This window comes from Tympanuchus pallidicinctus, unplaced genomic scaffold (genome assembly GCF_026119805.1).
Source record: "Tympanuchus pallidicinctus isolate F22 unplaced genomic scaffold, pur_lepc_1.0 scaffold1, whole genome shotgun sequence".
Lineage (NCBI taxonomy): Eukaryota > Metazoa > Chordata > Aves > Galliformes > Phasianidae > Tympanuchus > Tympanuchus pallidicinctus.
In genome coordinates, this window is record NW_026294618.1 from 3,815,042 (window position 1) to 3,843,028 (window position 27,987).

At 47.1% G+C, this 27,987-nt stretch overlaps 2 protein-coding genes across 52 annotated transcripts in view; one reads left to right on the top strand and one right to left on the bottom strand.

Annotated features, from left to right (window-relative positions):
* MTMR9 (myotubularin related protein 9) lies at nucleotides 1–27,317 on the bottom strand. Of its 50 annotated transcripts, XM_052692042.1 has the most exons (14): nucleotides 27,013–27,314; nucleotides 23,775–23,883; nucleotides 23,281–23,406; nucleotides 14,551–14,724; nucleotides 12,369–12,586; nucleotides 10,659–10,820; nucleotides 8,656–8,797; nucleotides 6,139–6,359; nucleotides 4,590–4,741; nucleotides 3,781–3,998; nucleotides 3,610–3,627; nucleotides 3,466–3,501; nucleotides 3,412–3,429; nucleotides 1–3,366 (listed from the first exon to the last, which is right to left on the bottom strand). In XM_052692042.1, the coding sequence occupies exons 1-14, from the start codon at nucleotides 27,195–27,197 to the stop codon at nucleotides 3,349–3,351; spliced, it is 1,797 nt and encodes a 598-aa protein (XP_052548002.1). In that variant the 5' UTR covers nucleotides 27,198–27,314; the 3' UTR covers nucleotides 1–3,348. The 50 variants fall into 50 exon arrangements, with proteins under 50 accessions (XP_052548002.1, XP_052547785.1, XP_052547965.1 ...); XM_052691825.1 differs by lacking the exon at nucleotides 3,610–3,627 and adding exons at nucleotides 3,646–3,672; nucleotides 3,736–3,753 and having other exon boundaries at nucleotides 1–3,600; nucleotides 3,799–3,998; nucleotides 27,013–27,316; XM_052692005.1 differs by lacking the exon at nucleotides 3,610–3,627 and adding exons at nucleotides 3,646–3,672; nucleotides 3,736–3,762 and having other exon boundaries at nucleotides 1–3,519; nucleotides 3,835–3,998; nucleotides 27,013–27,315.
* XKR6 (XK related 6) overlaps nucleotides 1–27,987 on the top strand; it is a 433,654-nt gene that overhangs the window by 204,858 nt on the left and 200,809 nt on the right. The window contains exon 1 of one of the 2 annotated variants that reach the window (XR_008208852.1): nucleotides 8,453–8,496. The exons of the other annotated variant lie outside the window; for it this stretch is intronic. The gene's annotated coding sequence lies outside the window, so the exon portion shown is untranslated. Of the gene's footprint in view, nucleotides 1–8,452; nucleotides 8,497–27,987 lie in introns of those variants that run through there. 2 annotated transcript variants of the gene reach the window in all.

Genomic DNA, 27,987 nt, shown 5'->3' on the forward strand with positions numbered 1-27,987 from the left:
TTTTAATTGGAACATTTTAATTTGAACAGACAATTCTATTATCTTCTCAACATATCTACAGTGAAGCTTACAGCCATTTTGTGTCTGTTTCTCCCCCCTCTAATGGCTGAGCCATTTCAACCACAGTCAATTTTTCTTCCCTCGGATTTGTTATATTCAGTATATTCAACGCCACAGCAGCCAGGATTCTGTACACGTTCAGCATACATCTAACAACAGCACACAGCTCCCAGCCCTGATATTTAGTTTTCAAATGAAGATTGATGCAGCAGCTGAGTCCAATTAGCAAATTCCAGATGTTGAGACAGAAGTGCACTCATCACTTCAGTCTGCACGGCCTGACAGATAGACAGCACACATCAAGCAGTGCTATTCAGTGTCACAGTTACATGAAATGAGTGCTATTACAAACATTTTCCCTTGTACAGGAACCTGTACATGACAGCACCTTCCAAGGCTTTAGCAAAGCACAGTGAGAAGCCAGCATGCTGTACAGTGCAATTTCAGTTCCGTTGCACGCAACGTGGACAACAGTGCACTTCAACAGGTCTCCACATTCAAGAGTTAGAATCAATACAATCAAAATATTGAAGGTACATATTTCCCTTTGTCTTTGTGAAAACTTGTGCAAGTTTGATTCCTTTTCCCTTTTTCTTTTGGTTAATGGCAGCGTGTCTGCACTGAGTGAGCCCGGGGGAAGGGCCCACAAAGACTATATGCTAAGGAACAGAAGGGCATCCCAGCAGCTGTGCAAAGCAGCATCACACTCACAGCCTGGGAAGATACAGCAGAGTGTGGTTAACTCCACGGGGTGAGCCCTGCAGGCTCAGAGGAAGCAAGCTGATCAAAGCAAGGGAAGAAGTGTGATAGACATAAGCTAGCAAACAGCTGGAGTGCTCCACAGTCTGGGAAGCACTGGAATGGAAAGGTGAAAAGAACTGCAGGTGCCATGAGACATCTGAGAACTGTTTGTTTTCCCTGGAGGATGCGTGGGGTCCACACGTTGGGTGAGCTCTACCACACAGCACCCAGCAGTACTGTAACACTGCACAAAGGGGACTATTTGCAGAAGAACTGGGGGGGGGGAGGAATAAAAGAACCACCTGCTGCCACTGCTCACAATGACTGTGTCATTTTCACATGAAGACTGCAAATCCATGCCATCTCCCCAGATGCCTGCAGTTTCTGTAAGAGATAAGAGACTACAGCAGCCAAGCAATTACATCAAAAAAGAAAAGAGAACAGCCTTCTTTGCTTCTCTATTATTTAGCTCAATATATAATTACTATGTTAGGAAATTGCATAACCTTTAAGTGTGTTTTATGTACAGCCTATTATGGGGAAAACAGTCCCTTTCAAATCCTTCTCGTCTGACTCATGATGTGTTTTGGACATACAGCAACAGCAGAAGTTCTGAATGGGATGGGAGTACAACATCCAGGCAGCTGCAGACAGCACAGCCATAGCTCTGAAGGGTGAGCAGTAATATTCAGGGCTTTGGTTTGCAATATAAGCAGGCAGCTCCAAAAATCCAGAGCCTGGAAATGGAAGAAAGGCATGGCCAGCTTGCATCTCCCTTGTTGTGTGCTACAGGTCATCAGCCACTCTGATAAATACAAGTGTTCCCTATGTCAGCTGTAATCTTGGGAACAAGTTTGCTCTACGAGAGTAGGAAGAAACAGATATTACCATGAAGTGTTTGAGCCACAGGACTTAGAAGTTTAGGCTACTCAAGAAGAAAATTAAGGAGATATGGACTGAAGCAAAAGGCATTAAGGTAGTGCTTAATATCAGTCTCCTTCATTATGGAACACCTTTTAAAAAGGCATCTTTAGGTGTTACACAGAAGGCTGCTCTCCAGATACTCCCAAGACAACTAAGGAGCCTCTATTTTCATATCCTCATGCTAAGTGGCTTTTAAGCAAAGGCAGCTTCAATCCAAAGCATCAAAAAAATGACACTTGAATTCAACACTTTTCGAAGAGGTCAAGATTGACCTCATGCAGCTGCACTGGTTTCAGCAGCAACAGGCTACAGTGAGCAGCTTACAGTAATCCCAGCCACATGCACTGCTTGATTTCAAGTCTCCTCAGTTATGGGTAGCTATCAGTGAAACCTAGCTGGACAAACACCAACATGAGTTAATGCACCACACCATTGTTATCTGAAGGAGAAAGAGACTTAGAAAAAAGAGAATAGCCTTACAAAATAGCAGATTACAGCCACAGAGACAAATAACTACAAAATGAACTGATTTGGAAGAAAATCTTCTCTAGCATCTTTGAACAGTTTTAGTGTAAGTCATTTGCAGCTGCTGTTAACACTTCTGTAATGTGACAGCCTTCCCATCTGCAACATACCTGGTATGCTGGATCACGCCAACTCTCAGCTTTAGCTTTGGATGTTTGACAAAGCACACAGGAAGAGCATGAGAGAAGAAACAAAATGGAGCACTAATGTTTTGCTGAGCAGTAAATTAAGTGCTGCTTGTGCACCTATTCAAATGTATAGAAACAGAAGTTCAAGAGGGTAGTGTGGCTCTGAAGAGGACAGCTCCAAGTCCCTTGCTTTGCTCAGCAAGTGAACACACCTCCAGCAATCACCACCTTTTTGTTTTCCAGGTAGAATAAAAAATATTTTTTATTCCTTAGGAGTTACTTGTCCATGAGGAACAACTCCACCTGAAGGTCATAGCTTAAACATTAGCAGCAGAACCCCTATTCAGTTCTGTATTGCACTGAAATTTCTTACCTGGTATGTAACCTACTGCTCCCAAACCAGAAAACCCCCAAGTCTGAGATGTGAAGGCTACTGAAAGCACTGTTTGGACTGGTTGGTCTTGTAGTTAGATTATAACCTTTCTAGGAAACTAAGGAACTAAGCTGCCCTAACTACTTGAGGAGAAAAGGTGCTCTCAGATAGAATGCCTTTAACCCATCTATACATAACTTTGTCTTTTAATCCCGCAAAGAATGTTTAGAAAGTTCAGCAAAAATAAAATAAAAAAGATCAAAGTCCAAAATAAATCTGTAACATTTCATCTCTTGGCCCATCATGGTCATCCATACAGCTGGGTGGAGGAAAGAGTTCCAGCTTTTGCTGACACTGCACAAGTAAGAGACAAGAAAGCTGCCAGGAGAGGAAACTATGCCCAGTTGTACCTTCTGTAAACAAAAGAAAATTCCCTCCCCAAAAGCAGGGAGGTACATTGTGTGAAGTGAAGGTTTCAGAGGTGGAGGACTGAGGGTCAGCTGTACCAGAGGACTCTGCAATACATGCACTTTCCACGTTTAATCTTTAACCTAAAAGGAACTGGAAAAGAAAGACCTGAGGCAAAGCCCTGGCAGCTCACGGGTTCTCCTGCACCTTGTCTACCTCATCCACCTTGTCTACCTCATCCACTTTGTCCACCTCATCCACCTCATCCACCTCATCCACCTTGTCTACTTCATCCACCTTGTCCACCTCATCCACCTTGTCCACCTCATCCACCTTGTCCATCTCATCCACCTTGTCCACCTCATCCACCTTGTTCACCTCCTCCACCTTGTCCACCTTGTCTACTTCATCCACCTTGTCTACCTCCTCCACCTTGTCCACCTCCTCCACCTTGTCCACCTCATCCACCTTGTTCACCTCATCCACCTTGTCCACCTTGTCTACTTCATCCACCTTGTCTACCTCCTCCACCTTGTCCACCTCCTCCACCTTGTCCACCTTGTCCATCTCATCCACCTTGTCCATCTCATCCACCTTGTCCACCTCCTCCACCTTGTCCACCTCCTCCACCTTGTCCACCTTGTCCATCTCGTCCACCTTGTCCACCTCGTCCACCTCGTCCACCTTGTCCATCCTGTCCTCTGTTTCTGTCTGCATCATCTGCTTCCTCATTGAGTTAACCTTATCCTGAAGAAACCTGTTGTAGTCTATAATCCTCTTCATTTCTTCCTCAGCTTCATCTAGGTATCTGGAAGGCCTGTTCCATCGCAGGAATATACCTGAAAGCCCAGAGACAGAAAAAGTCAGAAGGACTTTTTGGTTTGTGGTCAAAAGGACAACAATGCTCATCCTGTTCCAACCCCCTGCTGTGTGCAGGTCACCAACCAGCAGCCCAGGCTGCCCAGAGCCACATCCAGCCTGGCCTTGAATGCCTGCAGGGATGGGGCATCCACAGCCTCCTTGGGCATCACACATAGGTCAGAGAAAGTTTCTTCAACAGATGGTGTAGTGCACAGATTATCCACCTATTGGCCAGGATAAAGGAGGAAAAGGTCTTGCTCATGCAGAATAAAGAAAGCCTGGGGCTTACAGAACTTACCATAGATAAGGCTGCATCACTGCAAAGATACTGTGCTAACAAGTTAAATGGTACTCAGAAAGTCCAGTGTGACCCCTGCCAAAAACTAGCATGTTGCTAAACCTCATGAGGCAGCATTATGCTTCTGGGTAAACTATGTTCCAAACATATTTTGGAACAGATTTCAAAGGGAGTGAGAACATTAACAGCTGAGACAGACTAAGCATGGAGCAGAGACAACAGAAGCAGATGCTTCACTAGTAGCCACAAAATACATATGAGCTTGGTTTACCTTCCCAGAGCTGCAGGCTCTGTGGGGCCACAGAGGGCCAGATGACAAGGCTGTTGGCCTCAAAAAGAGGATTCTGGAAATTTTTCAGCTCTTCAGGCTGGTTCACCCAGGACCACAGGGACATAGTCTTCTGCTGCAGCTTCAGTTTAGACCTAGCAAACCAGAAGGACCAAATTAGCTTTTAGTTTTAAACTAAGAATCACAGAATCCTTAGAGTTAGAAGGGATCTTTAAAGGTCATCTAGTTGACTCTCCTGCAGTGAATAGGGACACACATAGATCAGGTTGCCCAGGGCTTGATCCAGAAGAAGACAACTCATTTTGCTTTGTCAGATTAGACTGCCACAGGCTTTCCCATGTGCTACCAGCCCAGACAAAGTAATGGATCAACAATTCAAGCTCATCCCTTCAGTACCACTCATCAGCACGGCACCAGCTTGGTAGAAATCTAAAAGCAGTTTACTCAAATGCTGTTTCCCCAGCTCTTCTTTGTCATTTCCTATTTGGGTTGAAGTTAGCTGCGTTCTTCTTTCCAGATGTCAGTCACCTACCCCAAAAACAGTTTGCCTGCCAATTTTGAAAAGGACTCAGTCTTGTTAAGATTGAGTCATGAGGAACGATGGTAGGTCAACATCAAGTGCAATTCCTGGTGTTGGGCCTAAGGCAGAATTAGTGCTATGGATATGGCCCATTAGATCCCTCTGGTGGCAGGAAGCATCAGAGCACAGAAAGAAACGTCTTTTCCTGGGTCAAACCCACCACCTGGAGTTAAACAAGGGTTTCTAGTCGTGGGATTCTAGCAGATCTCATCCTGTCGAGCTGTCACCCAGGTGGGATATTTGCCATCCCCACGAATACTTCAGGCAGCACAACCTTAACACTGGACTTCAAACATGCTTGTGATCACAGGTGGATGTACTCAGACACGACAGAGGTTATTACACCTAACATTCATATTCTTTCAAATTTCATTTGACTGGTTTTAAACCTGACTTAGTTGTGCAGTCTGACCAGTTCAGCAGCCCTGCAGAAGACAGGAATCTCTTCTAAGCAAAGGTTACTTTCAGGGCTGAGAGGTTTCACCCCGCCTTTATTTGTATTTGTATTTATTTGTATGATCAGCACTATTTCTTCCCTCTGTTCCTTCAGAGGTCTTCAGACATGGTCTTACTGGACTCAGGAGGCCTGAAAACAGACAGTTTTAAGATAAAAACAGGAAATGAAACCACTGGCAGCTGCCAACTGTCCTTTGGGGCTCCTACCCTCCTGAACTCCAGTAGTGCTGCTCAGTGCATGCCCAGAGCTGCCCCACTGGTACAGCACAGCATCAGAAGCTGAGCAGGATTCAGGTGCTGAATGTTGGCCTGCTCAAGTGCCTGAGAGAAGGAGAATCCCCCTAGCACTGCAGCACACCCTGCAACTGCAACAAGAGAAACTCACCTGTGTCCAGAAAGAACAAACCATCACCCTCACTTTTTTTCAAATCAAGCAACATTTTTACCAGACACAACCTGATATTTAAGGGGTTCAGAGCAAGCAATCTCACCAACCTTTCGTTTTCGTTGTTTCCCAGGAAAGTCCCAAATTGTGAAGCATAGGCGTGCTCAAAGAGTGTAATAAGGAAGTGTTCATTGAATTCAAAAGAGCAAGGAAATTGATGAAGGATTTGCCATACACAGTCCAAAAAGAGAAGAAACACTGGGGCCTCCAATTTCTGCTTGCTATTTGAGTAGGCTGATTGGGCGCAGCGCTGCTGAAAAGGGTGACCAGCCTATAAAGAAAAATCAGAGCATCACAAAGAGCAACAGAATGCGAGTACCACAGAATCATAGAATGGCTTGGGCTGAATAGGCTCATAATGCTCATCCAGTTCCAACTCCCTGCTGTGTGCAGGTCACCAACCAGCAGCCCAGGCTGCCCAGAGCCACATCCAGCCTGGCCTTGAATGCCTGCAGGGATGGGGCATCCACAGCCTCCTTGGGCAACCTGTTCCAGTGCCTCACCACCCTCTGGGGGAAGAACTTCCTCCTCGTATCCAACCTAAACCTCCCCTGTCTCAGCTTAAGACCATTCCCCCTTGTCCTATCACTATCCACCCTTGTAAACCCCTTGTAAATAGGAAGACTCTACAGGTACATTGGCCAGAAGCGACAGGTCAAAGCTCGTGTGCCTCCTTTGGTAAATGTAAAGGGAGAACCGTCTTCAATGGATGAAGAAATGGCTGAAGTACTGAATGAGTTCTTTGCCTCGGTCTTCACTGGTGGCCAGGATTCCAGTATATCTCACGTCCCTGAGCCCTGCATCCCTAAACCTCTGGGTGGGGACCAGGGCAGTAAATCCCCCCCACTGTAAGGGCAGAACAAGTCCGAGATCACTTCATGAGACTGAATGTGTACAGGTCTATGGGCCGGATGGCTGCATCCCAGGGTCCTGAAGGAGCTGGCTGAGGTGGTTGCTGAGCTGCTCTCCATCATATTTGAAAAGTCGTGGCTGTCAGGTGAGGTCCTGGGTGACTGGAGGAAGGGTGACGTCGCTCCCATTTACAAGAAGGGGAGCAAGGAGGACCTGGGGAACTACAGGCCAGTGAGTCTCATCTCTGTGCCTGGGAAGATGATGGAACAGATCCTCCTGGATGACATGCTTGATCATATGAGGAATGAGCGTGTGATCAGAGACAGCCGGCATGGCTTCACCAGGGGAAGGTCATGCTTGACCAATCTGGTGGCCTTCTATGATGGAGTGACGGCATCAGTGGACAAGGGAAAGGTGACTGATGTCATTTACCTGGACTTGAGCAAGGCCTTTGACACGGTCCCCCACCACATCCTTATCTCCAAATCGGAGGGATGTGGATTTGATGGGTGGACCACTTGAGGGATAAGAAACTGGTAGAAAGGGCTGCAGACAGAGGGTGGTCATCAATGGCTCTGTGTCCGGGTGGAGGCCGGTAACGAGCGGCGTCCCCCAGGGCTCTGTCTTGGGACCGGTGCTCTGTAACATCTTCATCAATATCAACTATGGATCGAGTGCATCCTCAGAAAGTTTGCTGACAGCACCAGGCTGAGTGGTGCAGTTGATATCGTGGCAGGAAGGGATGCCATGCAGAGGGAATTCAACAGACTTGAAAGGTGGGCCTGGGTGAACCTGATGAGGTTCAACACAGCAAAGTGCAGAGTTTGGCACTTGGGCTGGAGGAATCCCAGGCATCCATACAGACTGGAAGGAGCAGTCCTTGAGAGCAGCCCTGTGGGGAAGGACCTGGGGGTCCTGATGGATGAAAAGCTTAACATGAGCCAGCAGTGTGCTCTTGCTGCTCGGAAAGCAAATGGTGTCCTGGGCTCCATCAGCAGAGGGGTGGCCAGCAGGGACAGGGAGGTGATTGTCCCCCTCTACTCGGCTCTTGTGAGGCTCCATCTGGAGCACTGTGTCCAGATCTGGAGCCCCCAGTACAAGAAAGACAGGGAGCTGTTGGAGAGGGTCCAGAGGAGCCACAAAGATGATCAGGGGGCTGGAGCACCTCCCCAGTGAAGACAGGCTGAGGGAGCTGGGCTTGTTCAGCCTGGAGAAAAGAAGGCTGCGGGGTGACCTCATGGCAGCCTTCAGTACCTACAGGGAGCCTACAAACAGGAGGGGAATCAACTCTTTGAAAGGGGAGATAACAGCAGGACAAGGGGAAATGGTTTTAAGTTGAAGGAGGGAAGATTGAGGTTGGATGTCAGGGGGAAGTACTTTATTATGAGAGTGGTGAGGAGCTGGAACAGCTGCCCAGAGAGGCTGTGATGCCCCGTCCATCCCTGGAGGTGTTCAGGGCCAGGTTGGATGGGGCCCTGGGCAGCCTGGGCTGCTCTGAAACGTGGAGGTTGGTGGCCCTGCATGTGGCAGGGGGTTGGAGCTTCATGATCCTTGAGGTCCCTTCCAATCCTGGCAATTCTGTGATTCTGCTTCTTCAGACAAGGACTGTTTGTTCACACATGTACACCAAGGTGTAACCTGCTTACTGCCTCTCAGGCCATTTCCCAATGCAAATGCCAAGAGAACAGATTGACATTTTATCCACCAGGACTTACCTGTAGCCACTCCCTGACAAGAAGAGATTCAAAGCCTTGTATGGTCCTGCAGTCTGGATCCAAGATAATCTGTGCCAGAGAAGTTACCTGGAGTGTTGAATCAGTTCCTTCAGTCCCATGAACCAACACTGATGCACCTTCCCTGTGAGAAAGATGGAAGGGAATAACAGTATGAATGAGCAGAACACATCCCATAAACACACCCCAGTGGATGCCAACACATTAGACTTTGCTCATCATTTATGGTTTTGCTAAGTACTCTGAAATGCTCCCATACCCTCTGAAGATGGATCATCTTCCCAAGTGCTCTGTAAAACAGTACTGTGAGATTCTTGCTCACACCTGCACCTTAACTGGTGTTTCCTGAAAGAGAAGCAAGCCAGTTCAGGAGAAAGAAGGAAGAAAGGCAGAGCTTGGTCTCCAGAAAGGGAGACAAATTGTTTGTCCTGAGCAAGAAAGCTTGTCTAAGAGCCAAGAAGAAAGGCTTCCTGCTCACCAGCCAGCACAAGTGAAGCAGCAGAACATGAGGAGCAAAACATGTGGCAGTCTGGGACAGGAAGGTCTTGCACACTGCTAGGGGTTCACATGACCCACACCCCAGGACATCTGATTCCCTCCCCTCTTCCTCCATCCCAGGCCATATTTGGATATACTTCCAGAACTGAATTTAAGTACTCATGAAGGAAAGACTGGATGGTATTAAATGGCACTTATACCCCTTAACTCCTCCCAGACCTTGAACTGATGTCTCAATTCTGCTAGCATCATTACATAGAAAGGAGATTCACTGTACTTGTTTCTCTGCAGATACCCAAGTATAGCAGCAAAGCTTGGGTAAAACAGCTCCATCTGAGAAGCAAGTAACCCTGCAGATAGATGTTTCTGAATTGAAAAGCAGTAATAAATGCATACCTTAAACATTGCAACATCTTTGTTTACAGTCCTAAACCTAAAATAAACCCAGTGCTTCAACAGTTCAGATGATCTTCAGATACTTTCTCTGCTCCTCCCCCAGACAGAGGCAGAGGCCCCTTCACTGCCAAGCACAACTGCAGAAGTCAATCACCAAGCCTATGCTCTCATCAAAGTGGAGCACATGGGGATAACAGTTTTACATTTCATCTTTTTTGCCCCAGAAAGATGTTCCAGCCATTCCCTCCCTGGAGCCAACATAACTGAGCCACTTTTATCAGCTCAGCTGCCATCACCAGCCTCCAAGTGAGGCAGGCAAGGCATCAGATTGGTGCTGGCACGTCAGAACTCCAGGCAAACAGAAAAAAGGAGAGGTTAAAAATGACAAAACCTTCTGCTCTCCCAAGAAGCCAGAGGAGTTTCATCACTGATTTTTCTGAATGTACACAAGGGGAAAGAATTACAGATAAAGCCATTGATTGGAGAGCCATCCTTTCCTGGCACAGCCTATAACTAAACAGATACCATCAGCGCTTTTAGAAGGCACAGCAGCTCATATTTCAATGCAGTCATGCTATTCTACCAATGAGGCTGCATTTCAGCTTTGCTTGTGTAACTGTGTAATGTTCCCAAGCTGCTACGAAACGCGAGGGGTTCTTGAGCCTTGAGAAAGGCCTTCTTCTTCCAGGGCCACAAAAAGACTGCATTTACACCCCTACATTTAGTCTTAAATCCTGACACCTGACATTAAGCTTCTCTCTCAAGCTTGAGGACAAGTTAGTCAAGTTAGGAGCATTTATTAAAGAAACATTAGGTTAGAAGAGGTCACAAACACTTATAATGAATGAGCAAGATTGCTCAGATAGACTATGGGGATAAAGGTTGAGAGCTCTTTGCAATGGACCAATTCCCAGGGGAATAATAAAGAAATCCATTTCTCCTAGAAGCAGCCTGAAAGTGACCTGGGGTACTGGAAGCTTCCAGTTGAAAAAATGCTTAACACCTAAACAGGAAATAAATGTATTTAACAATTCTTCTAACCAGTGAATGAGAAACCTTAGGCTCTCTGAATAAGAAATAAAAAGCTTTACCTATCAATACACTGAGCAGCTAGGCAAGCTGCAGTGAGTATCTCCTTGATGTAAGTCATCCAGTTGGAAGCTTCCAGTTTACTGAGCCAGCGGTCCATGTTGTGTGACTGGTCATTGCAAGCTTCTACGAGTTTGATGAGGCTTTCCTGCAGAATATTAAACCTTTGGGAAGAGCAAAATATTGAAAATATTAGCAGTAATGCAGAGAAACAGACAAGACACACATTGATCTCAGAATTACTGATACCAAAATGAAGCACTGAGAGTTATACACAGTTACATGAGGAAGGATGACCCCAGAGATGTCATGTTGTTATTCAGAGCCTGCTTTCACCAGGAATCCCAAGCCATGGCTAGTTGTCAGCAGAACACCACAGTCTGGACAGAAGTTGTTTCTTCCATTTCAAAGCAAATTGCTTCGTGGGGTATTACAACAGAGCTCAGATCTGAGCTCTGCCCGCATTCAGCCATACCTACACTTTATATGCAAAGTGCTTCAGCAGCCTTGTTACCAAATACACGTGTTGCTGCAGTCTGGCATGGACATTAGCAAGTGTGAGCCAAGCTTCAAGTGTTTTGTTTCCTATTATCCTAGCTGCTTTAACCTGCAGAGCTGCAATAAGTAACCCAAAAGCCATTCATCACATAACTCCCACTGCAACTCACAACTCTAAGCCAGACTCAGCTTCGCAATGTGGGACCACACGAAGATGAGTTTGGCTAAGTTAATAAGGCAGAAGGTGAAAAGGACAGGGAGAGGGAATGCATTTTGTTTCACTTTTGCAGTTGTTGTAGTGCATCCTCAAGATCTGGAAAGCTGGCATTCTGCACGCAGTGGTAAAGTGAGCTGCTTCTCTGGCCCTACGTCACAACATGCCATCCAGAAGCCTCAAACTGCAAATGGATCAGATGTCACTTCACACTGACTCCAGCACGTGCTCAGGGTAACAAAGGATGCAGCCAGTAGACTAGACCTCAAAAAGATTAAAAAACCTTACAAGAAATGCAGAGAGGAATGAATAAACCTGATGCCTACCATCTACCTGCAAAGTAACCAACGTCAAGCTCAATTCCACACAGTTTTGAGAAGCAAAACTTAATAGTTCAAAGTAGAGGATAGGAAAATCCTTCTATTAGCTCCTCAGAAGCTAGCCTACACAGCAAGTAAGAAGAGTAACTGACTTCCAACAGATCCAGCAACATTACTGCATGCCCATATAGAAAGACTCCCCAAAACCAAGGCTTAGGAGCAGTTGAACAAAGTCAGATCAAAGGTCTGTTTACTCCAGTAACTTGTCTCCACATAGCCAATGAAGTATTACAGTTCCAGAGAAAAGTACGGGATACAAAGTTGTGACAGCCACTCAAGTCCTCACCTGTAGCAGTTCTCTAGCAAAGGACTTCTTCATTCCTGTGTACTGCAAAGAGGAAAGCTGGATTGCAACTATGGATGATCAGAAACATAGATGGCACAGGGAGACTGCAAAATATCTGAAACCTGCAGCAGCAGCAAGCCATTCAAAACAAGGAACTCAGCACAGCTTTCCAAAGCCAAAAACCTTCATTTTGCTAGAATGCAACCCTACTGACAACAATCAAGATGCACAGCCATGTCTTACAGAAGACAATTATTCCATGGAGCTGGCATGGCTCTGCCAACACAACCCTACAAAGCCCAGTGCAGAGGAAGGCCTGTGTGATCTCACCCACCTCTCAATGCACCTGTGAATCCTCCTCCACTGGGGATAATACACTTCTTGTTCAAAGCCTCCTCCTTTGGCCCTGGCCTGCTGGGCAGCATTCAGGGACCTCGTGTCAATGATGTACCCACGCTTCCCAGGACGAAGAGTGGCATTAACAAGTTTCTCATCTTCTTTACAGCGTCTCCCATTTGTACCTGTCAGAGGCTGGCTGCTTCGCATCATGACCTGTGGAGACAAGTAATCCCAAATTAGGAAACAAGAGTCTTAAGGCTCTCAACCTTTAGGAGCTTCTTACGTATCTGCTCAGAGAGGAAAATGCAAATGGAGCACTCCTGGATCTGCAGTTTTTCTGTGGTGTCCTTCCAATATTTGAGATGAGCCTATGAACAGGAGGGGGAGCAGCTGTGTGTGAGGGTGGATAGTGATAGGATAAGGGGGAATGGTTTTAAACTGAGACAGGGCAGGTTTAGGTTGGATATGAGGAGGAAGTTTTTCCCCCAGAGGGTGGTGAGGCACTGGCACAGGTTCCCAAGGAGGCTGTGGATGCCCCATCCCTGCAGGCATTCAAGGCCAGGCTGGATGTGGCTCTGGGCAGCCTGGGCTGCTGGTTGGTGACCTGCACACAGGTTGGCACTGGATGAGCACTGTGGGCCTTTGCAACCCAGGCCATTCCATGATTCAAACAGACCCCTCATCCCACTGCACTTCTTATATCTACTTCAAGTTTGATCCACAACATCAGGGCAATCAGAAAAATGTGCTTGTCTGCACTGTTTGATGCACAAAAACACTACCACACGTTTCTCTGTTTCTCCTGTTTCCCCCTGTCCTGAATCTTCCATTCTTCCAAGTGCAGAGACCGAGCTTATTCAAAAGTCATGCAATCATTTGGCAGAGCACCTCTTACATTAGACTCCTCAGAGACCTAATCCCTTTAATTATTATTGCAGGGCCACTTTCACAAACTCCTGCTGACGATTCCTTCACAAACCAATGTTTTTAGGATCATCGTTTTTAAAGTCTCTTTCCAAATCTGTGTGTCACTCGAGTCATCCAGCTGCTAAAGATGCAGGTAAGTTAGGAATAGTTCTACTCAGCAGCTACACGAGTAAGCCCTGGTTCTACAGATCTATTAGCTCAGATTTTTCTTTCGTAATTGCCTTTCAAACTAGAGTTCTGCTGCATGCCAACAGCTGAAGCATTTAAGAGGTGAGGGCAGCCAGTCAGCACCCCCAGCTGCACTGAGAGCCCAAAGCCAAGAGAGCAACACGACAGACAGCTTTACTGTCACAAGTTCACGCACTGAGACAAATGCTGTTACATTCCTCACACCCGAAACATGAACAATTCAGACGGGTGACTGCACAAGTCTTCCTTCAACAGGTTTCATCCAAGCAGAGAAAGAGCTGAGTGTATGACTTAGGAAATTGGAGGCAAAAAAAACCCAATCACAGAAGTAGAGTAGTGCAGGATTAGATTAGGTGTCCATACAAACCTTGTCCATGGGAGGTAAGAACACAGCATCTGACCCAGGAACCTGGATCAAGGATGCAAGCTGGGTACCCCAACATCCTCAGAACTGACTACATCAGCAAAATACAGAGAATTACTCAATGATTTCATAAAGTACATTTAATTATAACGTATCACTTCCTGGAGTCTGTGCAACAGCAGGATTTTGCTGCTCCTGAAACACATTATACTGAAAGGCTTGGAGAACAGATTGTTCTGATCACTCAACCAACAGTTACACAGCAGAAGCAGTGCTGGCTCCGTGCACACTTGCTGTCACCACAATTCCACTGTGAAGAAGGCAGCCATCACCCAGAGACAGGACAATGTGGTTTCTGCCATCCTTTCAGTACGAAGCCTCTTGGCAGATAAAGCAAGTTAGGGTGCCAATTATGGCTTTACAAGCTCACAGCGCTAAGGGCAAGATGAGACAAGCTCATGCCATGTATGTGCCCAAACAAGCATATTAATAGCTACTTCTAAGCTGGAGATTACTCATTCCATCACCCAGAAGCAGTTTCGAAGCTTAAAAATAAGTTGGAAAATAATATGAGAGAACGTCTCATGAACTGCATTAAGTCTAGAGCACAAGTTGTTTGTCATTAAAGAAGGCTGACGAGATCTGAGCAGGTTTATATACCTCTTTCAGGTACGAGCAACTAACAAATGCAGCTTACCATGCCGTTCTTCTTATGGTAATAGCTGAGGACTGGGAAGCGACCGCCGTGGCGATACGCTGCAACCTTCTGAAGTGTTTCATCATTGATGGATCTGGGGACAATAACCACTGGAGGGTAGGAAGGGCAGATGGAGAAGTCCTTATTGATGTAGCTTAGACGCCATTGATCTGTCTGAAAGAGATGAGCACATACAGGCATTGGGTCAGAACACACAGGCTGTTATTCCTACAGTAAGGCTTACTAAGGAAAAGGAGCTTCCACATCGGATACAGAAGGTATATCCCTGCCTACAGCCCTTCTAGCATCCACTTATAAAATTGCTGACTGATCCTTTCCTCCCCCAAAAAACCCCAACCTCCTGATGCTGTTTGCAACCATGCTGCAGCAGCCCCCAGAAGCTCATTACCCCAGCATGCTGGTCATCTCTTCTGTTGCCTGCAAAGCACTGAGATGACTGTGCTTCTTGAGGGGTGCAATTTGTTCAACAACAGCTCCTGATTTAGTTTTTCCATACCCTCCAACAGCACAAAATTCATCCATGTGGTCAGAAATACGTGGTTGTGGCTTTGAATTATTTCACAGGCACAGCAAGAAACATATCTGCAGTACACACTATGGTCTAAGTTACTAAGCAGGCAACTTCAGTCTTAGAGTACAGCATCTCACTGCCAGAGTGACCTCAGAACAGGAATGTATAAACACTGCTGTAACCATGGATTTCAATTAAAAAAAAAAAGGTACAAGTAACATATACTCAAACCTATAACTACACTGAGACTGGAGCTGCTAACACTTCAGTTCTCTGCTGCCCACAGGGCAAAGAAGGCCAAGAAAGGTAAAAACGTTCACCCATTTCAGGTGATGAAGCTGCTTTGAGGTTAAAATTGCAATTTCACACCTTTAGTCTGGGCTCTGCTTTATGTAAAGCCCTACAGCTCCTTCTCCAAAAGCACTTCCTAGAGCCACCCCAGCATCTGAGCACAAAGTGAACTCCTATTACATAATTGTCCAGCTTCCAGCAGCCCAATGCTTGTGCAAGAACCTGCATGCTGCCAGCATTCAGCCGGTGCTATTTCCAACAAGCAGCTGGCAGAACACATGGGCTATCAGATACCTCGGGTCACACACGACAGTTGGCTCCATTTCAGGTAAAATCAAAGGTCAACAAGTGGTCTCACTGATGAGAGGCTCTCACTGAAGTCCAGGCTGGATGCTGCCCTACCTGAAGCCTTGGACAAACCCAGCCTGCATGCTCAGCCCAGCACTGACACCATCCTAGGACAGCAAAGCGTTGCAGGCTTTGACTAGAGGCAGACTTTCTGTCTGTGATCATATGAAGAAAACTGATTCATAGAATCATAGAATGGCCTGGGTTGAAAAAGGCCTCAAAGATCATCTCGTTGCAACCCCCCCCTGCTACGTGCAGGGCCCCCAGCCATTAGATCAGGCTGCCCAGAGCCACATCCAGCCTGGCCTTGAATACCTTCAGGAAGGTCAGCTCTGAGCAGGAGGTCTCTCGTCCTCTTAGCTTCTCTCCACAGGCACGCTACCTCTTGCCTTACACCTCCTGACTGATACCCAATCATACAAAACTTCTTGCCCAGCTCACTGGATCAATTTAGAAGTGTTTCCTTGCAAGGAGGCTTTCCCACCAGATGAACAAGCTGATCCAATCCATGACATGGCTTCGTCATCAACAGATGCAGCGCGAGGGATGCAGGACCCAAGGGGCAGCAAAACTGTCTTTTGGAGGCAGACTAAGAAAGATGCTGGAAAATGCAACTGTGTGTATTATCAAGGAGAGCAACTGCTAACTGGGTTCAGTTCATTTAGCTCAAGACAGCTTCTTTGAATATCTACACTAAGGAGTAAAGTCTTTCCCAGATGCCAAAGTTAAACTGCCTCTGGCAAACGCATCACAGGAAGAGATGAAAAATGCCTTGATTGCATATGAGAGGCTGACTAGTGACAGCTCTGCTTTTGGTGCATCAAAAAGGATGTTTTTAGAGCTCACTGGGGTGCCTGTGTCAAATTACAGCACATTTGAGATGACCACCCACAACTTATTTACAATGGAAAATAATATGCATGGACATAGAAAGGAACTGACAAATATTTTACTGTCACATAGGATGCAGGGAAGGCAGAATCAAAACTCTGCAGTACACTTTTGGAGAGACTGGCTGTCACTGATATCCCCAGCATGACAGGGAACGAAAGCAGCAACCTGATTTATCTCCACTGGCAACTTCACTCTGTCCACAACTGCCTCTCCTCACCATTTATAACATGAGACAGATACTGTTATGTTATCCAGTTGTAATCTATATGGCAAGGAAGAGGAGAATGGCAGCAATTAGCACTATTTGCCTTCTGCAGCATGGCCACTTCTGCAGAGATCCAGTTACCCCCTGCAGAGCTGTCAAAGCTTACTCCAGCATGAACTTATCCCAGCAAGGGATCTGTGCTTGAAGAAGCCTCAAAACCAAATTCCAGTTAAGGCTGGAAGTGCAAAGGATTATGGAATGAGCACAAAAAGGGAAGAGAAGACTCCAAAGGAAGAAAGGTAGTCGTGTTAGTATGAGATTCTCACATTTCTACTTTGTTTGTCTCAGTACTTTTTAGAAATAGCAACTTTCAAATGTTACTGGAAGGCTAGAGCAATAGTTATCCTTCCTCCCAAAAGCTTATCATTGCTAGAAGAGGTCACTGCCAACAAAACAGAGTATGAAGTAATGTGGGCTCTGCTAGTAAGACTTAGAAGAGCACTAGAAGCCTACATGGAGCTAGAAGAACCCTGCAAAGCAGCAATAGGAGTCCCTACCAGGAACAGGCAGATGGCTGCAAGCCCTGCAACAGTTTGTGCAGAGATGGGAAGGGTAACAACAGATGCCAAGATTGATCCTTGTCTGACAGAAGTACACTGATGCAAAGTGAGCCAGAAAATTCAGTTACCCATAATAAACTCCAGGACGGTAAATAAAAGCTGTCCAGGATCCTAAGAGCTTTAGAGCTTCTCCTCCAACTGGACTGTCACAAGTCCATGGGACTGGATGGGCTGCACCCTCGGGTGCTGAGGGAGCTGATGGGGGTGATTGCTGAGCCCCTCTCAGCCATCTATCAGCGCTCCTGGTTAACTGATGAGGTCCCAGAGGATTGGAGGCTTGCTGATGTGACTCCCATCTTCAAGAAGGGCCATAAGGAGGATCTGAGGAACTACAGGCCTGTTAGCCTGATCTTGGTACCAGGGAAAGTTATGGAGCAAATCATCTTGGATGAGATTGCATGGCATGTGCATGGTGTCCAGGGGATCGGGCCCAGCCAGCATGGGTGTGTGAAAGGCATGTCGTGCTTGACCAACCTCATCTCCTTCTATGACTGGGTGACCAGTCTGGTAGATGAGGGAAGGGCTGTTGATGTAGTCTACCTGGACTTCAGCAAAGCCTTTGACACGGTCTCTCACAGGCTTCTTCTGGGGAAACTGGCTGCCTGTGGTCTGGACCTTCTTTGGGTAAGGAACTGGCTGAGGGCTGTGCCCAGCGGGTCGTGGTGAATGAAGTCCAGCTGGAGACCTGTTTCAAGTGGTGTCCCCCATGGCTCAGTACTGGGGCCCATCTTGTTTAATATCTTTACTGATGACCTAGATGAGGGCATTGAGTGCACCCTCAGTAAATTTGCAGATGACACCAAGCTGGGAGGTGGTGTTGATCTGCCTGAGGGCAGGGAGGCCCTGCAGAGGGATTTAGACAGGCTGGACTGCTGGGCTGAGGTGAATGGGATGAGGTTCAACAAGGCCACATGCTGGGTCCTGCACTTTGGGCACAACAACCCCATGCAGCGTTACAGGCTTGGGGATGGGTGTGAAGAAGAGAAGGACCTGGGGGTGTTGGTTGATGCTCGGCTGAACATGAGCCGACAGTGTGCCCAGGTGGCCAAGAGGGCCAACGGCATCCTGGCCTGCATTAGAAATAGTGTGGCCAGGAGGAGCAGGGAGGTGAGCATCCCCTGTACTCAGAACTGGTGAGGTTGCACCTCGAGTGCTGTGTTCAGTTTTGGGCTCCTCACTGCAGGAAAGACGTTGAGGTCCTGGAGCGTGTTCAGAGAAGGGCAACAAAACTGGTGAGGGGTCTGGAGCACAAGTCTTATGAGGAGTGTCTGAGGGAGCTGGGATTGTTCAGTCTGGAGAAGAGGAGGCTCAGGGGAGACCTCACTGCACTCTGCAACCTCCTGAAGGGAGGTTGTGGCAAAGAGGGATTTGGCCTCTTCTCCCAGGCAACGAGCAGGACACGGGGCAATGGCTGCAAGCTGTATCAGAGGAGGTTTAGAGTGGACATAAGGAAGAACTTCTCTCAGAGGGTGGTCAGGCACTGCAATGGCTGCCCACAGAGGTGGTGGAGTCACCATCCCTGCCAGTGTTCAAGAGGCATCTGGACAACGTGCTGCGAGATGTGATTTAGTGCTGGTGGTGGCAATGGTGATGAGGAGATGGTTGGACTGGATGATCCTATAGGTCGTTTCCAACCTTGTGATTCTATGATTCTAAGCTCTTTTCTACAATCACTAAGGAACAAAAGAACCCAATTTGGTGACAATGACATACTCTTGTGTTGATTACATTGTCCATGTACCAACTTTTCAGGGCCTTTTCATTTAACTTTAAGAGGAAGCTGCATTTTCAGAGATACAGTTCACAATATGCTGCAGACCTACAAGTGAGCAGAAGGGAAGCCTGTCCATCTCCATCTATTAGCTCTCCTCTGATCGCTCAGACAACTGGAAAATCCAGTCGGGTATTCTAATCCCATTCAGCCACTCACTGTCCTCAACTCCTCACACACATTTCTCTCTACAGTCTCATCTGTGAGGCCCCATCTGGAATAATGTGTCCAAGTGTGGAGCCCGCAGTACAAAAAAGACAGGGAGCTGTTGGAGAGGGTGCAGAGGAGCCACAAAGATGATCAGGGGGCTGGAGCACCTCCCCTATGAGGACAGGCTGAGGGAGCTGGGCTTGTTCAGCCTGGAGAAAAGAAGGCTGCGGGGTGACCTCATGGCAGCCTTCAGTACCTAAAGGGAGCCTACAAACAGGAGGGGAATCAACTCTTTGAAAGGGTTGATACGTGTAGGATGAGGGGAAATGGTTTTAAGTTGATGGAGTGAAGATTTAGGTTGGACATCAGGGGGAAATTCTTTACCCAGAGAGTGGTGAGGTGCTGGAACAGCTGCCCAGAGAGGCTGTGGATGCCCCATCCCTGGAGGTGTTCAAGGCCAGGTTGGATGGGGCCCTGGGCAGCCTGGTTTAGCATTAAATGTGGAGGTTGGTGGCCCTGCATGTGGCAGGGGGGTTGGAGCTTCATGATCCTTGAGGTCCCTTCCAACCCTGGCCATTCTGTGATTCTGTGATCTGACAGCACAGCAGTTTGGAGCCTGCAAGCACTCTGGACTTTCTGCTCTGCTCCTGTCACATTTATACAAAGCATCAGCCCAGTACTTCTCTGACTAATTCTCAGCTGAACTACTCTGTCCATTTGTTGGGTATAGCAGAATAACTGCTCATGGGGTCAGTGCTTGATGAGAATCCTGCTGCCCTGTGCTAGAGATCATTCCTTAGAAAATAAATACCACATTCTGCAACATTCCCCAACAAATGACAACACACTCAAATTAGTAAATCGCTCTGTTTTCTTCAGATCAAATGAAATCCTTTGTGGATTGAAGGCGAGAATGCATGGCAGAGGAACAGCCTCCCAAATCCCAAACCTGAGCTAGAATGGGGAGTGCTGTCTGTCAAGGTCTGGAAGCAATGCTAGGTGAATCATATGATTCTATGAGATTCCATCAGACCAAAGCATCAGGAACCACACAGGCAAGTCTCAGTGTTGGGAGAACAACATCAGTCAAGATAAATAGACTGTTATTACACAGCAAAATATCACAGTAAAAAAAAACAAAGCAACATATTATGTTATCTTTTTTAAATTCTAACTTGTATACTTTGTCATTTCAAGTGTCTCAGAGCTTTAAAACTGCCCTGTAACAGACAGTTGTTGAATGCACTATTAGAACTAGCAAGGCTGATGAGGTGCTGCCATACAGAGGAAGGGAAGGCACCACACATACAGATAGATAACATAAAAGAGAGGAAACAACCTCCTTAATTCCATTCTTTTGACTTAACAAAAAAAGAACAATTGGTCACTTGTTGTAATCTCTCACAGAAGCTTACTTACAGAACAAAAAGTGTTTGCTCAACAGCATTTGCCTGTTGTTTAGGGAAAGTAAGTCAACTGAACATGGCTTTTGTCTGCATTTCTTTAAAAAATGGAAAGAAATGACAAAGTTTGGGGTTAAAAGCCAAGAATTAATCAACAACTCTTAAAAATACTTCTTTAAAAGGAATGAATCATTGCCATTGAGACACAGCTCTACAAAGTAATGAGGTTTTTAAATATAAGCCTTCCAAAAAGCATATGTTCAGAAAGCTGAGAGATCCACAAAGAAGTTATCCGAGCACTTTTACCTCTCTATAAGAAAAAACAGTATACCAATAGGTGTGTGTTAGCAGCTGCATCTCTGTGCTGGATCATTCAGAAGTCAGCAGTGAGCCAATGCCTGAAATCTAAAAAGGTTTTCAAATACTCATAAAAAGGAAAGCATCCTCTCACTGAGCTCCAAGGTCTCCTGCTGCTGCCTTCCTGCTCTCACACATCTTCCCATCACACAGGACCTGCTTCTGTTCCCTTCCTTTTGATTCCCACTGAAATGCTTGCATGTTTCCTCTGCTGGGCTGGACATCTGCTTCTTAGCCTCCCAACAGGAGAGTGCTCTGATTATTTGCTTGACTCACCCAACTGCAATTAAAACAAAAGCTGTGGTGCTGGTTATTGTAACAGATCAGCTTGTACGACTTCTGACAGCTGGTAAAGCTAGGACAAGTGACAGTACTCTAATTATGAGACCAAAAAAAGAAAGATCCCTGAACTCCCTTAATTTCCTAGTGATCTCACCACAGGAATCCAGCCAAGCTAATCAGATCCAGTTATTACTCAAACAGGAAGCAACAAATCCTGCAGATAGGCTGGACTGCAGATAGAAAAATAAATAAATAAATCAATATTCTTTGATGTTGTATTAATGGATGTAGGCTCAGAAAGCCAAGATGATGCAGCAAGCACACACTTAATGTGAAACAGACTTGGAGCAGAGAGGCTAACCCAAGGCACTGTTAAAACAGACAGGGTGCAGCCATCTCCCACTGCTTCAAACTCAGCATCCTAAAATGAAGAGATTCAACATGAAATTCCACAAGAATTGAGGGCTGCAGCACCTCCCCAGTGAAGACAGGCTGAGGAAGCTGGGCTTGTTCAGCCTGGAGAAGAGAAGGCTGTGGGTGACCTCATGGCAGCCTGCAGTACCTAAAGGGAGCCTACAAACAGGAGGGGAATCAACTCTGCAAGGGTAGATAACAGCAGGACAAGGGGAAATGGTTATAAGTTGAGGGAGGGAAGATTTAGGTTGGATGTCAGGGGGAAGTTCTTCACCACGAGAGTGGTGAGGTGCTGGAACAGCTGCCCAGAGAGGCTGTGATGCCCCGTCCATCCCTGGAGGTGTTCAAGGCCAGGTTGGATGGGGCCCTGGGCAGCCTGGGCTGCTGTGAAATGTGGAGGTTGGTGGCCCTGCATGTGGCAGGGGGTTGGAGCTTCATGATCCTTGAGGCCCCTTCCAATCTGGGATATTCAGAGAATCTGTGAACTGTTGCTACCCCTCAGGTACCAAAATAACATCAACATGTGTTCATAGCACCTGGAGGAACGCAACTAGAAATCCTCTCCTCTGAACCCTCCCAGTATTTCCCCAGCATAAGCTAGAGCAAAGAGTATTTGGAATTGAGCATCGATATATCAACCTCAAAGCTAAGAAATTTGTAGAAATAAAGATTTTTTTGTAGATTTGTTTAAAGATGTCTTGTTTCAGGTAAGAGGTTGACAAAGATTCATCCTTCTCCAGATGAAAAATTAACTCAAGCAAAACCATGCCAGAGATCCTGAATTAATTCTTACAACGAAGCAGCCATCTCCAAAGGACAGAAGATGTCTGTCTTCCCAGTCACCATTTACATGAGCCTCAGAACTCCATTTGTACAATGAAATCTGTACAGCAGATAGTAACATTTAGCAGAAACAGAAATGCCTGATATTCAGAGAGAATACTGGAACAACACTCCTTTCCTATCCAGGCACTGGACAGCTATTAGAATCAGATTTTCAGACCAGACACTATAGGAGGAAAACTCTTCATAGAATCACAGAATGGCCTGGGTTGCAAAGGCCCACAGTGCTCACCCAGTTCCAACCCCTGCTGTGTGCAGGTCACCAACCAGCAGCCCAGGCTGCCCAGAGCCACATCCAGCCTGGCCTTGAATGCCTGCAGGGATGGGGCATCCACAGCCTCCTTGGGCAACCTGTGCCAGTGCCTCACCACCCTCTGGGGGAAACCTTCCTCCTCATATCCAACCTAAACCTCCCCTGTCTCACTTTAAAACCATTCCCCCTTGTCCCATCACCATCCACCCTCACAAACAGTCGTTCCCCCTCCTGTTTATAAGCTCCCTTCAAGTACTGGAAGGTCACAATGAGGTCCCCCCAGAGCCTTCTCTTCTCCAAGTTGTATTCAAGAACTACTTGTACAAGTATACCTGAGTGCCTGTGCAAGCCTTTAAATTCAACTTACCACTGACATGAGGACTTCAAACTCTTTCTCAGGCAGAAAAGCACTCCATCCATCTTCAACAATTTCAAACATGGGCCGGTAGAAGAACGGGTACATAAGAGTGACAGAATCCAACGTAGAAAGTGCCTGTGTGGGTGAGAGGAATAAACACGTGGCTGAGATTCAAACATTTTCCTCTAAAACACCACTTTCTGTATGTTTTTTCTCTAATACTGGTGATGAAAGCTTAATAAACTTAAGTGGTCCAAAAGCTGCCATGCTTGAAATACAGTCACCTGAAGGGTAGTTTAGCAGTCATATAGCCACGTATCACAAGAAAGCTGATAATCATCTAACCATAATAGAGGATTTGCCTGCATAGTAACCTTGTGCAAGCCATGATATTTAACAGCACAATAAAGAACAGGACATGTCCTACGTGACATTTACCCCCTTACTTGAGAAGAGCTAAAGCAGAGGTCTGAGAATCCATGCTTACCATTATAAATTCTTACCTCAATAGAGCTAGCAATGTTCAGACACTCCTCCATTCCAGGAATATCCAGCTGAATAATTCGCAGATCTTTGCATTTGATAATGATGGTCCCCAATGAGCCCAGAAACCTAGAGCAAGACATGAAGAAAGAGCCTTTTCAGAACGTGAGGAAGTATTACAGCTTCTCCCACAAGACAAAATGCCATTAGCAGTAATTCCTGTACAACACATGCACCATCATCTTTCCAAAATGTATATACATTTGGTAGTTTTCAAGATGGACTCTGCTTTATTTCATCTGTGTGGTGTGGCATTACAGGATGGAGAAGACTTTCATCCCAACTTTGCTTTAAAATACAAAAGAAGGGGCACCTTCTGGTCTGATAAGACTGGAAGCATTCAGGGCCAGGTTGGATGGGGCTGTGAGCAACCCTAGTCTAGAGGGAGGTATCCCTGCCTATAGCAGGGGGTTGGAACTGGGTGATCTTAAAGGTTCCTTCCAACCCAAACCATTTCTATGATTCCATGAAGTTCTCAGCCTCCTTAAAGTGATATGCTGAAACTTTAAGGACAGCTGGAAACAAGTGAGCAGAATTTCATATTTAAAACATTTCAGGCTGGCTATATTACAACCCTTTAACAAACAGGTTTGGTTTCAGAGAGCTCCACAGCACTGCAGGTATCTGTTCTGCAAACCTCAGAAGCTAAGCTCTTATCACAAGCATTTACAAAGCAAACCAGAAAAGCTCTATGCTGCAAAGTAAATACAGCACACAGACGCCCTCTCCAGTCTTCCTTGTGTATCTGAAAGCTGGGTGATGCCTGAGCAGAAAAGGAATGGTTTTTCCCCCACTTAAAGTTGTCAGCAGCATTCACAGAAACAGCATAGATATCAGTTTGCAAAACAGAAGGCTAAGGAAGAGCAGCAAAGTTTCCTCATTCACCACAAGAGCACTTCCAGCAGCCAGGGGTGATGCAAGAAACAGAAGCAGATGAAAACTGAAGGGCCAGGTTTCAGTCAGAGCACACATACAGGGTCAGAGCTGTACTGCCCTAAAGGGAGACTGTTGCTAAGCTGTGGTTGCCTCACCAGGGTTGTGAGAAATGCCTGTAATTTAGAAATTACTGCAGCTGAAAGGAGATAATCTATTTCTTCAGTGCCAAGGTCAGCATGCAGAACCTATTATGATTTTAGTACTGCTGAAGGAAGAACTAGAGGCATTTTGAGGTACTTCTGCATCTCCAACATAGCTGCTCTGTGCACAGCACTGCAAAAAGCACATGCAATTTCAGACTCCCAATGTGCAGAACCAGCACAGCACCACTCCCTTTCCCTGTTACTTTAAGGAAAAGCTCCATGTGAGATCACTTGAGACTGCTTCTCTTCTCAGTAACTCCATAAAAAGGACCTGTAAGGTCATATTAAGTTGCAGGAAAAACCACCAGAAGTTGAAGAGCATCCTGAGGGCTGGTAAGTAATGAAAACACTTTCAGACACAATACAAACCATGAAAGTGGGAGGAGACAACAAACCTGACACGGTATCACGGCTGTAGTCACTAATAACCTGAGGCTGTGCCAAAGAGGAGATTCCTACAATCCTTATTGGCTTGAAGAGCCTTCTTATTGCATTCCCTCAAGCACTGAGAAGAACATGCTCTCCCATCCTTTTGTACATGGACAATTACTCACACAAAGCCATTCTCAGGGAGGAAAATATCCACTCCAGAGACCTTTTGAAACTCCTTGTTGCTTTGGTATTAACAATGCACTTTTTGGGTGAAGCTCAGAAACCCTTTAGAGAAGAGAAGGCTCCATAAAGATCTCACTGTGGCCTTCCAGTAGTTGAAGGGAGTATAAACAGGAGGGGACCAGCTGTTTACAAGGGATGGGATAAGGGGGAATGGTTTTAAAGTGAAACAGAGGAGGTTTAGGTTGGATTTTAGGAGGAAGTTTCTCCCCAGAGGGTGGTGAGGCACTGGCACAGGTTGCCCAAGGAGGCTGTGGATGCCCCATCCCTGCAGGCATTCAAGGCCAGGCTGGATGTGGCTCTGGGCAGCCTGGGCTGCTGGTTGGTGACCTGCACGCAGCAGGGGGTTGGAGCTGGATGAGCACTGTGGGCCTTTGCAACCCAGGTCATTCTATGATTCTATGAAAAAGAAACAGAAGCTTCTTCATAATCATTTTATGAGACAGAGCTATAGCTGGCTTAGTAGCAGCAGCCATGAGGACAAGGCCAAACCTCCCTGATGACTGAGCAGTGCCAGATAGGAGCAGATTTCCTTAGGTTTCACTCTGTTCCTCTCCACCCTCAGGCCAGGAAACAGCATTTCTCAGAAACACTGAGAGAAATCAGAGCCAAAGGAACAAAGTTAACCAGTGCCAAGTCCTTTAGCCACTGTGAGAAAGCCTGATTTTTATAGCCACTGCTACTGGATCTTTCCTGCTTTTGTCAGAGGGGAAACCTATTTCTCCAGATTGCTTTAGAAGAGGAAAATAGGGGAGATCTATATTGTATTACCAAACTGAGAAAAGGACAGCAGTGAAGCAGCACAGGGTTATGGCCAGAAAGTGGTCTGTCACTCAACAGAACAAGGGAAGCACAGTGAAGAAACATCACAGAACAGAAACAATGTGGAGAAGATTCATCTCCAAAGTTCCCGTGACAAAAGGAGATGGGTGAGGGTAAAGTGCCACTGCAGAGCTACAACACAGCTTCACCATACCATCCCAGCAAGAAGCATCACAATGCTAAGTGCTAATAATTCCTGCAACAGCAGGGGGGAGAATCACAGAATAGCTTGGGTTGGAATGGACCTCAAGGATCATGAAGCTCCAACCCCCTGCCACAGGCAGGCCTGCCAACCTCCACATTTCATAGCAGCCCAGGCTGCCCAGGGCCCCATCCAACCTGGCCTTGAACACCTCCAGGGATGGACGGGGCATCACAGCCTCTCTGGGCAGCTGTTCCAGCACCTCACCACTCTCTCTGTAAAGAACTTCCCCCTGACATCCAACCTCAATCTTCCCTCACTCAACTTAAAGCCATTTCCCCTTGTCCTGCTGTTATCTACCCTTGTAAAGAGTTGATTCCCCTCCTGTTTGTAGGCTCCCTTTAGGTACTGAAGGCTGCCATGAGGTCACCCCGCAGCCTTCTTTTCTTCAGGCTGAACAAGCCTGGAGAAACCAGAACGGAGCCCGCCGAACCCCGAGACAACCGCGCAGGAGGGCAGGGAGGCAGGCGGGAAGGCCCGCACCTTTTCTCAATGCAGTCGATATTGGAGTGCAGCAGCCACAGCTCCTCCTCGTTATCCTGGCGCCGAGAGGAGAAGATGAGGTGGTGCCCGGTGAGGCACAGCGTTCCCTCCACGGTAGGGTGGAAGGGCCGGTGCAGGACGGCGTTGTCCGCCCGGGGAGTCTTGATCAGCTCGGCGAACTCCATGCTGGCAGGGAATGAAGGAAACCGAGAGTCCCGGGGCCGAGGGGGGCCAGGCCGCCGCCAGCACCCCCGGGCCGGCGGGAGGCGCCGAGCGGAGCGGAAGTGGAACGGGCGGATCGTCCGCCGCTAACGGGACGAGGCGGCGATCATGTGACGCACCGCTAACCAATAGCGGTCCGAGTGGGCGTGTTGGGGGGGGAGGAACCCCGCCTCTACCGGAAGTGCCTCTCCTCATCGGTCCGGCGCACAACGCGCCCTGCGGCCGCGCGTTCCGCGGCACAGGGTGGGCATGGAGGCGCGGTGGGCGGGGCTGAGGAGGGCGTGGAGGAGTGCGCTGGGGGAATGCATGGGCTGTGCGCAGGTCGCCCATCGCCCGCCCCGTGCTTGTAGAAGAACGGAATCATTCACGTTGAGAAAGACCGCTAAGATCCCCGAGTCCAACCCCAGCCCACCCCACCATGCCCACTGTGTCCCGCAGTGCCACATCCCCACGGTTCTGAGCACCTCCTTGGACGGTGAGCCCACCACCTCCCTGCAGCTGTGCCCCTGCATCACCGCTCTTTATGAGGATGAATGTTTCTCGTCCTGTCGCCACCCCACCTCACCACACCTCCTTTCAGGAGCACTGAGGTCTCCCTGAGCTTTTCAGCTCCAGACTGACGCATCCCAGCTCCCTCAAGCACTCCTCGTAACACTTGTGCTCCAGACCCCTCACAGCTCCATTGCCCTGCTCTGCACACGCTACAGGCCTCGATGTCTTTCTATAGTGAGGTGCCCAAATCTGAACACAGCC